Source organism: Orycteropus afer, unplaced genomic scaffold (assembly GCF_000298275.1).
Source record: "Orycteropus afer afer isolate SDZICR_OR568_19922 unplaced genomic scaffold, OryAfe1.0 scaffold00114, whole genome shotgun sequence".
Classification (NCBI taxonomy): Eukaryota; Metazoa; Chordata; class Mammalia; order Tubulidentata; family Orycteropodidae; genus Orycteropus; species Orycteropus afer.
Window position 1 is genome coordinate 7,197,951 of NW_006921701.1, and position 14,133 is coordinate 7,212,083.

The 14,133-nt window shown below is 43.0% G+C and overlaps 1 protein-coding gene and 1 pseudogene across 1 annotated transcript in view; both read left to right on the forward strand.

Annotated features, from left to right (window-relative positions):
- On the forward strand, positions 1-68 carry LOC122150291 (annotated as a pseudogene).
- Positions 69-13,116: 13,048 nt separating this feature from the next.
- CASR (calcium sensing receptor) overlaps positions 13,117-14,133 on the forward strand; it is a 59,568-nt gene continuing 58,551 nt past the window's right edge. The window contains exon 1 of the mRNA XM_007943903.2: positions 13,117-13,301. Within this exon, the coding sequence (XP_007942094.1) occupies positions 13,117-13,301 (185 nt within the window). The remainder of the gene's footprint in view (positions 13,302-14,133) is intronic.

Consider the following 14,133-nt stretch of genomic DNA (forward strand, 5'->3'; position numbering starts at 1 on the left):
TGGACCAATGATGAAGATATGTCACTAAGCAATGATTATTAATCCAACTTTGTGACTCTGAGGTCCAATTAAAACTGAAAGGATTCCCAGAATCAATAGATTTTACATTGTAATTGAAAATAAGGTTAGTCCTCTGCAAACCTAAAATGATATTATTAAACCAAAAAAACCAAACTCACTGCCCTCGAGTCAATTTGACCCATAGCGACCCCTCCTTGGGTTTCTGAGGTGGTATCTCGATGGAAGTAGATTGCCCAACCTTCCTTCTGAGGAGTGGCTGGTGGGTTTGAACTGCCAGACTTCTGGTTAACAGTCAAATGCCTTAGGCACTACACCACCAGCCACTTATTAAGATACTCCCTTATTAAGATACAGTAGGGTAAAAATGACTTCCATTTTATCACTAAATCTTAGCGCAGCTTTTTCAATGAGTTGTGAGTTCCCACTCTTACACACAGTAATACTGGCCACCATGGTTCAAACAATCATGTCAGAAAGTTTCAGCCTGAACTAGGTAGACTTTCCTGGTCCCTCTCCTCTCTAAAAGTCTATATTTTAGATGAGTGTCCTGCTGTCCCAAGACAAAAGCCAAACCAAACTCACTGTCCTCGAGTTGATTCTGACTCATAATGACTCTATAGGACAGATTACAACTGTCCCACAGAGTTTCCAAGGTTGTAAATCTTTATGGAAGCAGACTTCCTTATCTTTCTCCCATTGAGTGGATAGTGGGTTCAAACTGCCAAACTTTTGGTTAGCAACAGAGTTCTTTAAATCCACCCATTCAGTTAATGAAAAGAGAATGACTTTCTCGGACCCCTTCCTCCTCATTACAACAGATGCTTCACCTGAGGACAGCAAAACTCAGCAAAACTCCAGATTTAACTATTTGTTTTTGTACTTAGATCCATATTGCTGTTTACAAAAATGAAAGATTTAGTGTGTTGAAGAAATTTGGATGAAATAAAAGCAGGAAGAAAAAAAAATAATGCAATGAGTAATGTTAAAATGCAAAAATGTTTGCTGCTTGTTTCTATCTTTGCTAGAGTTAGGCTACAGATCTGGCTTACAGCTTCCTACTGGCCACAGCAAAGAAGGAATAGGAAAGGACAGAAGATTTATAAAGTTCTGATGGCAGAGTGGCTAAAGCATTTGGCTGATAACCAAAAGGTCAGCAGTTCAAACCCACCACCACTCTGTGGGAGAAAGATGAGGTAGACAGCTTCTATAAAGATTTACAGCCTTGGAAACCCTATGGGGCAGTTCTACTCAGTCCTTTAGGGTCGCTATAAGTTGGGGTCAACTTGATAGCAGTGGTTTTATAAAATAATTTGGGCCAGTTTTTCCAAAGAAGACCAGTATTTCCATGTGTTTAGAGATATGTCCCAGTCATGAGCTAGAGCAGCCTCCTACTAGCTCATGAGAGCCAGTGGTTAAATATTCAGGATTATTGTAAGCTGGTGGTTGAACTGTACCTTGAAACTGGCCATGGTGAGAGAATTCAGTAAATACTGCTCCCACCACCAGTTACCATTGAGTTGATCCTGACTCAGGATGAACTCTGTGTGTGTGAGTAGAGCTATGCTCCATAGGGTTTTCTTTCTTTTTTCTTTTTTATTTTATTTTGATTTGGGTGAAGATTTACAGAGTAAATTCACTTTTCATACAGCAGTTCACATATACTTTGTCTCATGTCATTGACCAAAATTTACAATGCAACAGCTCCCCTCCCACTTCCTCCCCAGTTACCTCTTCCCAGTGTCCATCCCTCCATACTCTCCTGCCCCCTGAGCTGTCTCCCTGTGCATAAGCAGCCCTTACTTCTCCCATGATTGTTTTCTCCAGGGCATGTGTCTACTTGAGGTAAATGTTTAACTCACATGCCTGTACTTTGTTTGGCTGGAAACCACAGGTGTGGGTTCAATTCCAGACCTGAAGGGCAGCTAGGGGCCATAGTCTCAGTGGTTCCACCAGGCTCTATTGGACCAGCAAACCTGGTCCCCACCTTCTTTTTTTTTTGCCTCCAAGTGATTTTGAGTTTTGTTCCACATTGTTCTCCCTCTCTATGCAGGTTCTCCTACATCCCTTCCAAGTGGATGACAGTGGTAGCTGGGCACCATCTAGTTCTTCTGATCTCATAGTTGTATAGGTTGCAGATCAGATGGTGTACCAGTTGCTAGGACTGATAGTTTCCATTAATTTTGGTTTTCTTCTTTCTTCTTGATGACGAGAGACCCATTGTTGCATCTAGATGGCAGCTTGCTAGCTTTTAAGATCCCAGTCGCTACTCGCCAAAGTAGGAGGTGGAACAATGTTTTGTATAGTGTGCTATGCCAATTGAGCTTGATGTCCCCTGCGACTATGGTCCCAAGCCCGCAGGATCAACTACTCAGTCGCTCTGGGTAGCTGGCTGTGACCAAGCAGTGACCATAACCTTGCCCCTTGTCAGCTCTACTATACACCTGGGAATTCTGATCATTTACATAAACTGATAGAACCATTGTCTGCCAACCCTATATATGATCTTGGATACACTCCCCATTTAGACATACCTAATTGTTTATCTGGGAGCTCTGGTAGCATAGTGCCTAAGGCACTTGACTGCTCACCAGAAGGCTGGCGGTTCAAACCCACCAGCCACTCCTCGGAAGGAAGGTTGGGCAATCCTACTTCCGTAGTGATACTGCCTCAGAAACCCAAGGAGGGGTCGCTATGAGTCGGGGCCGACTCGACGGCAAACAACAACAACAACAATTGTTTATCCTGTCCACCTATCTATCCATCCATATACCCATGTTTGCCTTCACTGACAACTCAGTAGTGTATGCATAGGGTTTTCAATGGCTGATTTTTCATAAGGAGGTAGTCAGGTCTTTCTTCTGAGACTTCTCTGGGTGGACTGACCTCCAATTTTTGCTTAACAGCCAAGCATGTAAACCATGTGTACCACTCAGGGACTCCAGTTAACACTATAAAGCAAACCAAACCCACTGCCATCATCAAACAAACAAACAAACAAACTCACTACTGTCAAGTCTGATCTGACTCATAGCAACCCCTCCTTGGGCCCCTCCTTGGGTTTCCCAGGTGGTATCGCTATGGAAGTAGATTGCCCAACCTTCCTTCTCAGGAGTGGCTGGTGGGTTTGAACTGCCAGCAATCAGGTTAGCAGTCAGATGCCTTAGGCACTACACCACTATAGCGACCCCCATTGTGTTTCCAAGGCTGTAAATCTTTACAGAAGTAGTTGGCCTCATCTTCCTCCCATGGAGCAGCTGATGAGTTTGAACCACTGATATTCTGGTTAGCAGCCAAATGTCTTACCCACCAAAGCTCCTTAAAAAACACTATAAATCAAGTTGTTGTTGTTGTTTTTTTCTTTTTTCAGAGAGCCAGTTTACCATCACAACATGTCTCCCGTGGTTCTTGTAAAGGGACACTGTGTGAGGCCAGCGGAGTGGAAGTAGGAGAGAGAAAGGCTCAGTGCACAAGCTTGTCATAGGTAGCAGAAACATCCCTCTGGAGATAAGAGAACAGGAATATGTACCCAATCTCAGAGAACCACTTTGGAGTCTGTGGTCAGCATTCAAGTCTCCTCACCTCGATCCTTACCTACTTTCCAATATCTTTTGGAACTTCTACCTGGGATTACAAAAAACCACTGTGCCCATTGAGTGGCAGATATGTCTCCCCATTCAAAAATGCATTGAGAGGCAGTGAATTTATGTAAATGGGGAAGGAACAACTTGGAAAAGCAAGGTGAGAATGGTTGCACAACTTGAAGAATGTAATCAATGTCACTGAATTGTAAAAATGTAAATTTCCATCGTAAAATGTAAAAATTGTTGAATTGGCATATGTTCTGCTGTGTGTATTCTCAATAACAACAACAAAAATAAGTTACTTAAAAAATAAATTAAGAGAGTTTAGGAGGGGCTCAGGTTAAGGATTTTATGCTTTCCACTAGGGCCACACTTCCCAAGCTGGTGTTCTTCCATCAAAAAATGTCCCTTTTGCAAAAATAAACTTGGGAATAACTGGGCTAAACAATGATGATGTGGATGAATAAAGTATGAGAGAGAAATCTAGCCATTCTAGCTTCTAAAGAATATTCTGGTTGTACTTCCTCTGAGACAGATTTGTTCATTCTTCTGCAGCCCATGGTACCCTTAATATTCTTCACCAGCACCACATTCAAAAGCATCCGTTCTTCTGTGGTCCTCCTTATTCACTCTCTAGCTCTCACATGCATATGAAGCTATCAAAAATACCTTACTGTTACAAGGGGCCAGTCCCTGGAGAAGGATATCATGCTGGGTAAAGTGGGGGATCAGCATAAAAGGGGAAGACCCTCAACAAGATGGGTTGACTGTGGCAATGATGAGCTTAAGCATGGCAATGGTTTATGAGGCTGGCTCAGGACTGGGCACTGTTTAATTCTGTTGTATGTAGGGTTGCTGTGAGTCAGGATCAACTCAGGGGCACCTAACAGTGACAACAAACATTGGACAAAGGGCTATCTTTACTGCAGGACTTCTCAGAGCCCTTAGAAGGTTAATTGTACCTTTGTGGCACAGAGGACACCTTATTTCCCAGCTTACTTTACCACCAAACACTTTGTAGTGGCACCTCTGTTAATGTCTCAGGATATCAGACTAGAAAATGCCACCCTGAGTAACCAAAGTTCCTTGCAATTTTGAAAGGCAACACCAAGACATTATTCTACAGAAATATTTCCATTAGGTTGGACTTAAGACTCTGGCATTTGTCTTCATAAAAAAAGACAGCTTACATATCATTACTTTTCACCTGAACCATTTCATTAACCCTGTTGGTTTCTACACATTGCTCCAAGCATGAAGGGAAACATTTCAGGAAAAAAGACTTCTTTGCATGTGCCATGTGTATCGACAGCAACTCACTATTGTGGAAAACCAGGCCTTGGTATTGTCTAATCCCAAAGCCAGCATTTTAAACTCAACAGATTCTGGAGCCAAGAGATGAGCACTTCTTTTCACTTTTTTTACCTTGAATTTTCACCACTGTCAGCTCCCATCTTCTTTCTTTTCTCTTCTTCTTCTCCCTGAGATGGCACTGTAAACTCCTAACTTAGCATTGATCATGTCATGGCACACTGTTTTGGTTACCTCTGTGCTGCTCTAACAGAAAATACCACAAAAGGGATGGCTCAAACAAACAGGAATTGATTCTCTTACAATTTTGGAGTCTAGAAGTCCAAGTTCAAAGTGCCAGACTGTAGGGGCTTGGTGAAAGCTCCTCAAACTCAAGCTTCAGCTCTGCCTCTTGCTTCTGGTCCGCTGATGCTGGAGGCTTTCTTCACTCAGACAGCTGATGGCTGCTGACACTGACAAACCCAAGTCCACAAGTAAAAAGGCACAGCCTTAATATTACCAAACAACACAGCAGGCCACTAATTTAACTCCAGACAAAGTCCCCGAATCAGCAGAGCATGGCAAGCTGCTAAACAATGACTTGGCTTCCTGCAGGGTTCAAGCATGCCAGAAAGCTAGAGAGCTTCCTGAAAGCTGCTTCTTATATACTGGAAGCAGACCACATTCCTAAAGCAGCTACTCAGCTCCTCCAGTAGATTCTACTATGGAATTGATTGCCAGTCTCACCATGGGGAATAACTATATCCAGCTGCCCAGCCACTCAACCAGGCCCAGACAAGTTGACATACAACCACACACACCATACATTTATTCATTCACTCAACATCATCTATGGGCACTCCACGTGCCAGGGATGAACATGGCAGACAAGACCCTTGTCCTTAAGGAACTCATTGTTCTTCCTGTTAGCTGTCATTCAGTTGGCCTTGATGCATAATGACCCCATGTACAACAGAATGAAATGCTAGCCAGTCATATCCTGTCCTCATGATCAGTTGGGGAGCGGAGAGTGTTCCTTTGTGATTCACAGGGCTTTGGCTGATTTTCAGAAGTAGATCCCCAGGCCTTTCTTCCTAGTCCATTTTAGTCTGGAAACTCCACTGGAAGTTCACCATCATAGCATGCAAGCCTTCACTGACAGACAGTCACTGGCCAGGAATTGACCAGGGTTTCCTGAATGTAAGATGAGAATTCTACCACTGAACCATCATGGCCTCAAGGGGCTTATAATACAGCACTAATGCATGTTAGTTTCCTCTTCAATTTTGCCTCCTTTATTTGCTTTGTCTAGGCTTCCGTCTCCCCACTTTATTTGGTGCCTGGTGCTGCTCCTCACCACCCTTGATCATCCCTCTTCTTCCCTTTCCTGTAAGTTTTTTCCAGTAACTAACAGGAACACAGCTCAGTTGGCTTTATAACGCTCCTGTCCTTGCATTTTTCCAACTCAATTAAGCCATTACTAGGGCTAAATGAGGCATGGACTCCCCAAAAGTCACACCTGTTGTCAGGGAGACAGAGGGTAAGAACCTGAGCAGCTGGCCAGCTAGTGGCAAGCAGGGCTTGAGGGAGGCAGTGGAGTGTGACCCAGCCCTGTGTGTGTGCTTGCCCACTGCTAAAAGAGAGCCCTCATTGTAAAACAAGATGCCCCCTTGCTTTAATACAGAAGGAGTGGAGTCTGACGTAGAGCTGGGGGTGGTCATATTGGTGATGACAGATAAAGTGTGCAAAATTCTTTGGCAATTGTGCAACAGGTGTTACAGCCACCCATATTGTAAATGATGTCCTCAGCAAGAGGTAAAGAAAGTTGTAACCAGAGCCAAGTACACAGGTTTTGTGATTATCAGTTGAACTTTCTCAGATTTTGCCCTGTTCACCTCATTAAAACTCACACGTCTCACCTTTCTGCAGTAGCGGCTTCCAATATGCCAGAGTTTCCCATGGCTGCCATAACAAAATAGCACAAAGTGGGTAGCTTTAATGAAAAGAAATTAATTTTCTGAAAATTCTGGAGGCTAGAAGTCCAAAACAGGGTCTCGGCCGAGTGGATTCCTCTGTGGGTCTCCGTCCTAGTTTCTGGTGGCTGCCCGCAATCCTTGGCATTCCTTTCCTGCTTATCAGTGCGTCTGCCTCCATCATCACATGGTGTCTCTCTCCTGTGTGTCACTCCCTTTTTATAAGGCACCACACCACACTAGGACCCACCTTACTCCAATATGACTTCACTTGACGCAACCAATAAGAAAAGGAAAAACTCTGTTTCCCCACACAAGGTCACATCACTCACAGGTACAAGGGTTAGAATTTCAATCACTCACAGGTACAGAGGTTAGAATTTCAACCTATCTTTTTGAGGAAACAATTCAATCCAGAACACCCTGCTGTTGTTGTTGTTATGTGCCGTCGAGTCGGACTGATTCATAGCGACCCCTCCTTGGGTTTCTGAGGCAGTATCACTACGGAAGTAGATTGCCCCATCTTCCTTCCGAGGAGTGGCTGGTGGGTTTGAACTGCCAGCCTTCTGATTATCAGTCAAGTGCCTTAGGCACTACACTACCAGAGCTCCCTAACACCCTGCAGTTAGTATTCATTGTGATCATTGTGCTGAAAGAGGGCAAGGGTCATGGTTCAACAAACCAAAGACAAATCGATGCATGCACTCTATGAAGATAAATTATCTCTATTGGAACTAGGCAACGCAGTTTTTATTTCTGCAACCTTTCAACCTAGAAATTGAGAAACTGTAGCTTTTGAGCTTGCCATGCCTTTAATTTACTGAATGAGCCAGGAAGTCTGTGCCTCATGTTTCTCTAATTGAAATGTGGGTTAAATCTTCCTGCTCTACAGTTACACACAGTTTCCAGAAATGTTGAAGCCAAGGGGTAAGAGTGGGAATAGTTTTTACTGTGATGAAAACTGAAATATTTCCATGTTGATCCCTATCCTCGCCTTGCTATCCTCTGTTAATTTGTCCTTGACTCTGAAACTTGGATGGACCTGCTTTTTGGACAAATGCAAGTTGAAGTGATATTTTGTGAGCATCCACTCAGTAGCAGGACCTTGTTCAATGGTGGGGCTGCAACTGTGATCACAATGACACCCCTGCCATCAGAATGGAGGAAAGCGAATGAACGGGCTAAGAGCTCCTGGAAACTGACACAGGGCTTTCAGCTTGCCTCCTATTGGCTGGAACTTGGTCATGTGACCACACATAACCATAAAGGAAGTTGGGAAAATAGTGTTTATTTTGGACAGCCATACATCCAGCTAAAATCTATTTTACTGCGGCAGAAAAGGAGTACAATTAGCAATCTCTACACTCGACGGCACATAACAACAACAACCACACTGGGCTGTGAGTCAGAACTGACTGGACAGCAGTGAGTTTGGTTTTTTTGTTTTCGTACTGCAGATATTAGAGTCCCTGAGTGGTGCAAACAGTTAACGCACTCACTTGCTAACCAAAAGGTTAGAGGTTTGAGTTCACCCAGAGAAGCCTTGGGAGCTCTGGTGGTGTAGTGCCTAAGGCATTGGACTGCTAACCAGAAAGATAGTGGTTCAAACCCATCAGCCACTCCTCAGAAGGAAGCTTGGGCAATCTACTTCTGTAGAGATACTGCCTCAGAAACCCAAGGAGGGGTCACTATGGTTTGGGACCAACTCAACGGCAGTGAATTTGGTTTTTTGGAGAGATGTCTGGGAGGAAAGGCCTGCTGATCTACTTCTCAGCCATTTAAAACCCTCTGGAACACAGTTCTACTCTGACACACACAGAGTTGCCATGAGTTGGAATCCAGCAACTGATTCAGGACAGTAGATACTAAAACTGGAGGATTAATCATAATTATTCTGAATCTTTTGTGTTCTGATTATTGCAAGCTAAAGTCACAATGATGAACTGCAGTTGTTAAGCTACTGTACTAAGATCACATTTGGTATTGCTTTAGCTGTCCATGTATTGTGGAGTAGGAAGGAGTGAGGTAGAGAGAAAAGCGTTTGCAACAGGAAGGTGGGGGATGGTGGGGGTCTGAACTAAGGCACTGGCAACAGGAATGGAAAGAAGATGGGAGCAGAGATGTTTGTCACAGAATCAAAAGGACAAGTTGACTGGATGTTAGAGGGAAGGGAGCAGATGCTCTAGAATGGCTGTCAGAGTTGAAAGCAAATTAGACTCTTGTAATGGGACTAAAAAGGGCAGTTTAGAGAATACATTAGAATGGTGATGTTAACTGCTGCAAATTAACCTGAAATCTCTCCTTCATCTATTACTTCTCACCACAAGTTTTCTCTTGAATGGACTAATGAAGTTAATAAACATCTCCAAGTAGTTAATCTTTCACAGAAAGTATTTAACAGGTCTTAGTGACTTACCTTAGCCAGTTTTAATGTTCTGCTCCTAATTCAGTACACAGCACTCCTTAAAATTCCAACTTCTTGAGGCATTCTTAATTCAAGTGCTCAGACTTTCTCATATCAGTAAGCTGAATATACAGAGAAACTGGTCTCTCATCTAGAAAGTGAAATTATTATTACCCTTTTTACAAAATTGTTATGAAGGGGAAAATACACTGGCTATTTACCTGGTACAATGCCTGGTTCAATACTGTTGCCTTCCAAAGTGGTATCTTTTTTATTCATTCATTCATTCATTCGACAAACATTTCTTCAGCACTACTGTTTCAGGCACTGGGAGCGCTGGTGATGTAGTGCCTAAGGCATTTGACTGCTAACCAGAAGGCTGGTGGTTCAAATCCACCAGCCACTCCTCGGAAGGATGGTTGGGCCATGTATTTCCATAGCGATACCCCCTCAGAAACCCAAGGAGGGGTCACTATGAGTTGGATCCAACTCCACGGCAGTGAGTTTTTTTTATTTCAGGCACTATACTAAGTGTAGAAAGGCAAAGTTGAGTTTAGTCATGAAAAATAAAGCTACTTTTTTTTTTTTTTTTTTTTCATATCTGAGCACTGAGGTCCAGTCTGGGTCTCCTACCACAATGTCCCTGTCCTGCTGGACTGGGAGCTTCTGACAACAGGGAACTGTTTGTGTTTGTTTATTTCCTTTGCATTCCCAGGCCTCAACACACATACTCATTAAATATATGAATGACTATGTGACAAAGGCTCAGGGAAGGAAGCCAAAAATCTAAAATCAGGACTGGAATGGATATGGATGTTCAAACATAAAGTGAATATCCTAAAAGATGGTTCTGAAGGCAATTCCATGAATATCAGGGGTCTACTGGGCTGCTTCTTCCATGCAGCCCACCTCACTCAGCTAGAATGGCTGTTGGATCTGCTGCCCTTGCCCTTTAGGAAGACCACATGCTCCTCCAACAACCATTCTAGCTTTGGCTCTGGAATCAGACATCTATGCAAATTACTATAATTAAGTAATTTAATTGAATTGAATCTTTCAAGAGAAAAAAATCCAAGATCCAAGATGTAAGAGACTATAACAAGTGGACTTACCTAGCCTTAAAGTTCAGGGAAAAGGCCTCATTGAGGAGTCCTATAAGTTGCCAGAGCACAACTGAGGAGTGAGCCAGGACGGAAACCCAGCCTTGCTCCACTCCTCAAGCTGTATGCTTTGGCCCAAGACTGTGCTTGCTTCTAGAAGGAAATCTTTTCTTCAATCACACAAAGACTCCACAGCTCACCAAGTCATGCCCTCACAGTCTTGGACATCTGAAAGTACCAGGATAAGCAGATGTTAGCCGAGGCAAAGTTCAAGCCAAAGTGACAAAGGAAGGAGGAAAGCATTCATGAAGCCAGGAGGTTTTAAAAAAGCCTCCTGTGCTTTAAAGACTGATGGAACTTCTGTGTAGCTGGAGTGAAGTTCAAAGAGAAGACACAAGAGTCAGGTTGGAAAAGTGTTCATCACAGCTAGCATTTTCCGTGAGACTACTAGTTGCACTGTGTTAATGGCTCTCCACATATTATTTTATTGAGATTTGAGATGTTGGATTGCCCAAAGTCATAGGAAGTGGGAGAGCTGGGAATCAAAGCCATATTTAACTCCAAGCCTGTACTCCAGACCACTTGTCCTACTGTTTCCGAAGATTTGCAAAGGTGGGTTGCAAAGGGACAAAACTGGAGGCAGGAAAGCCAGTTAGGAAACTGTTGCAAATAGATAACCAGATAAGAAATGATGGGCTAAGATGGCCTTGGAAATGGAGAGGAGTGGATGGATTCCAGAGATGTTTAAGAAGGAGAATCTATGGAACTAATTTGGTAATTGTTTGGATATGAAGATCAATGATGATAAAAGAGAGAAGGCAAGAATAACTTTTTATTTTGTGTCTTTGTGGATGCCATGTCATTTGCTAAGATAGAAAACAGAAGAGGAATGTATTTGAGAATAAAAAACAAAAACAAACTCACTGTCATTGAGTCGATTCGACACATAGTGACCCCTCCTTGGGTTTCTGAGGCAGTATCTCTACAGAAGTAGATTGCCCAGTGTAATAAGTAGTTAAGGTTGTTGTCAACTTGGCTGGGCCTGGTTGAGTGGCTGGACAGCTGGTGGTAGTTATTCCCCATGATGAGACTGGCAATCAACTCCATGGTGGGATCTTCCACAAAGCAGCTGAGTGAGTAGCTGCTTTAGGGATGTAGTCTGCTTCCCGTATATAAGAAAAAGCTTTGGGAATGGTCTCTAGCCTTTTGACATGCTTGAACCCTACATGTAGCCAAGTCGTTGTTTAACAGCTTACCACGCCCTGCCGATCTTGGGACTTCATCTGGACTTGAATCAGTGGTCTGCCATGTTGTTTGGTAACATTGGGACTGTGCCTTTTTACTTGTCAACCTTGGGCTTGTCAGCTTCAGCAGCCAGTAGCTGTCTGAGTGAAGAAAAGCCTCCAGTATCAGTGGACTGGGAACAGGAGGCAGAGATGAAGCCCAAAGTTGAGGGGCTTTCACCCAGCCCCTAGAGCCTGACACTTTGAACTTGGACTTAAAGCCTCCAAAATTGTAAGAGAATAAAGTCCTGTTTGTTAAATCCATCCCATATGTGGTATATTCCTCTCAGAGTGGCACGAGGTAACCAAAACATCCAGTCTTTCTTCCAAGGAGTGGTTGGTGGGTTTGAACTACCAGCCTTCTGGTTAGCAGTCAAGTGCCTTAGGCACTATGCCACCAGAGCATGAATTTAGGACCTGGTAAGTTAGAAGCACCCATGGGACATCCAGGTGGAGATGTCCAATTGACAGTTCAATATTTGGGCCTTGGTGAAAACACCCAGTGGGAAGGTGTAGAGTGAGAAGAGCACAGAGCTTCTAATAGGCTAATGATGCTGTAGCGGAAAGGCTTTTTTTCCCTAGCTCCAGCTATCAAGCTTTGTAGAACATCATCTGACCCATGATTTAACCTGAATGCTTTACAGGGACTTTTGTTAAAAGGCTTATAAGGTGTCATGTTACCAACTAGAACAAGAGGCCTGTGATGAGAAGGCATTAAAAAGGGTGGGGGGAAGTTGCATGGTCCATTTACTTAAATAAAGAATGGGAGACCTTTAAGGACATTTTTGCTGGGTTTAAAGTCCAATTTAAACTTAAATATGATTCATTCTGTATTTTCTATAGACCATATACGCTGAATAAAATATCATTAGTATTATTATAGTACGTGAACTTCTAGCACTAGGCTAATTTTATGTATTATTCATGCAGAAAAATGAATGGATTAAAGTCCAGTGGCAACATAAATAGAGGCCTCAGCTTATCAATGGCCCCTTTAAAATGTGATCTCTCATAACTAAACACAGTCCTTCTCATATATGGGCAACTGAAGTTTTCTCTATCTTACATAAAAATGCTATGAAAGTGTGACTCTAAGCCACTCCGTCCCAATCTGCTACCCCTAAGCCCCTCTAAATGGACATACTGAGCTACCTCTGTTCCAGTCATCATAACAAGATGGGATTTAGGCTTATTTGAATTCATTTTGTTTCTCTTTTTTTTCAGCAAGCATCACAGACAGTCTCTACATGATGTGGCTTCTAAAGACTCAAGGATCACCCGCTTTATTACTCTGCAATGGAGAAGGCAGAAATGGAAATTCAAACGCCACAGCTTCCATTCTGTTTAATGGCTCTGTAGACATGTGCCCCCACTGTAGTGAGTGAACTACATCAAAGGGGAAAGTTCTTGGACCCCCGAGCCACCAGCACTCTTTCCTCACCCCTCTGGAGAGGAAACAGAGCCATGGCTTTTTACAGTTGCTATGTGATCCTCTTAGTGTTTGCCTGGGGCACTTCTGCCTATGGGCCTGACCAGCGAGCCCAGAAGAAAGGGGACATTATCCTTGGGGGGCTCTTTCCTATTCATTTTGGAGTAGCAGCCAAAGATCAAGATCTGAAATCAAGACCGGAATCAGTGGAATGTATCAGGTAAGGGAAGAAATCATGTCCAAGAGTCTCTTCTCTCCTAGGTAGTTGGGAAAAAAAAAAGCTGCACTACACTCAAAATAATACTTTTTCAGAATTGGTTCCTTTTTTTAAAAATGATGATTGGTAATCATGCTAAAGCTTATTATGTTTTCCTTTTTTTTTTTTTTGAGAGTTCTTTCTAAAAATAAAATGTCAATAATATTGAGTAGAAAAATCCATGGTCCATGCCCTGTCAAGGAAGCCCTGGTAACACAGTGGTTAAAATGCTGGGCTGCTAACTGAAAGATCAGTTGTTTGAACCTATCAGCTGCTCCAAGGGAGAAAGACAAGGCAGTCTGTTTCCATAAAGATTTACAGCCTTGGAAACCCTAAGGGGCAGTTCTGCTCTGTCCAATAAGGTCGCTATGAGTCAGAATCAACTCAGTTACAGTAAGTTTGGTTTTGCTTTATGCGGTTTCATTTGGTACCTGAATCACCATTGTTTACCTGGTGGCAGTGTTGCTTAGTGGAAGACTAAGTACCTGGAAGGAAATTTATTGTACTTCTTGCAAGCCTGAATCATAAATTCCCCACTGACCTTGTCTGCCTAATGGTCAGTAATACTGAAGTATTGGCTGCCTCACTCTTATTATTTATTTATTTATTTAAGGGTCTGTTCTGGTTACCTAATGCCGCTCTGACAAGAAATATACGACAAATGGGATGGCCTTAAAAAACAGGAGTTTATTATTACAATTTGGAGGTTTTAAGTCCAAGTTCAAAGTGCCAGGCTCTAGGGGCTGGGTGAAAGCCCCTCAACCTTGGGGTCCAGCTCTGCCTCCTGCTCCTGGCC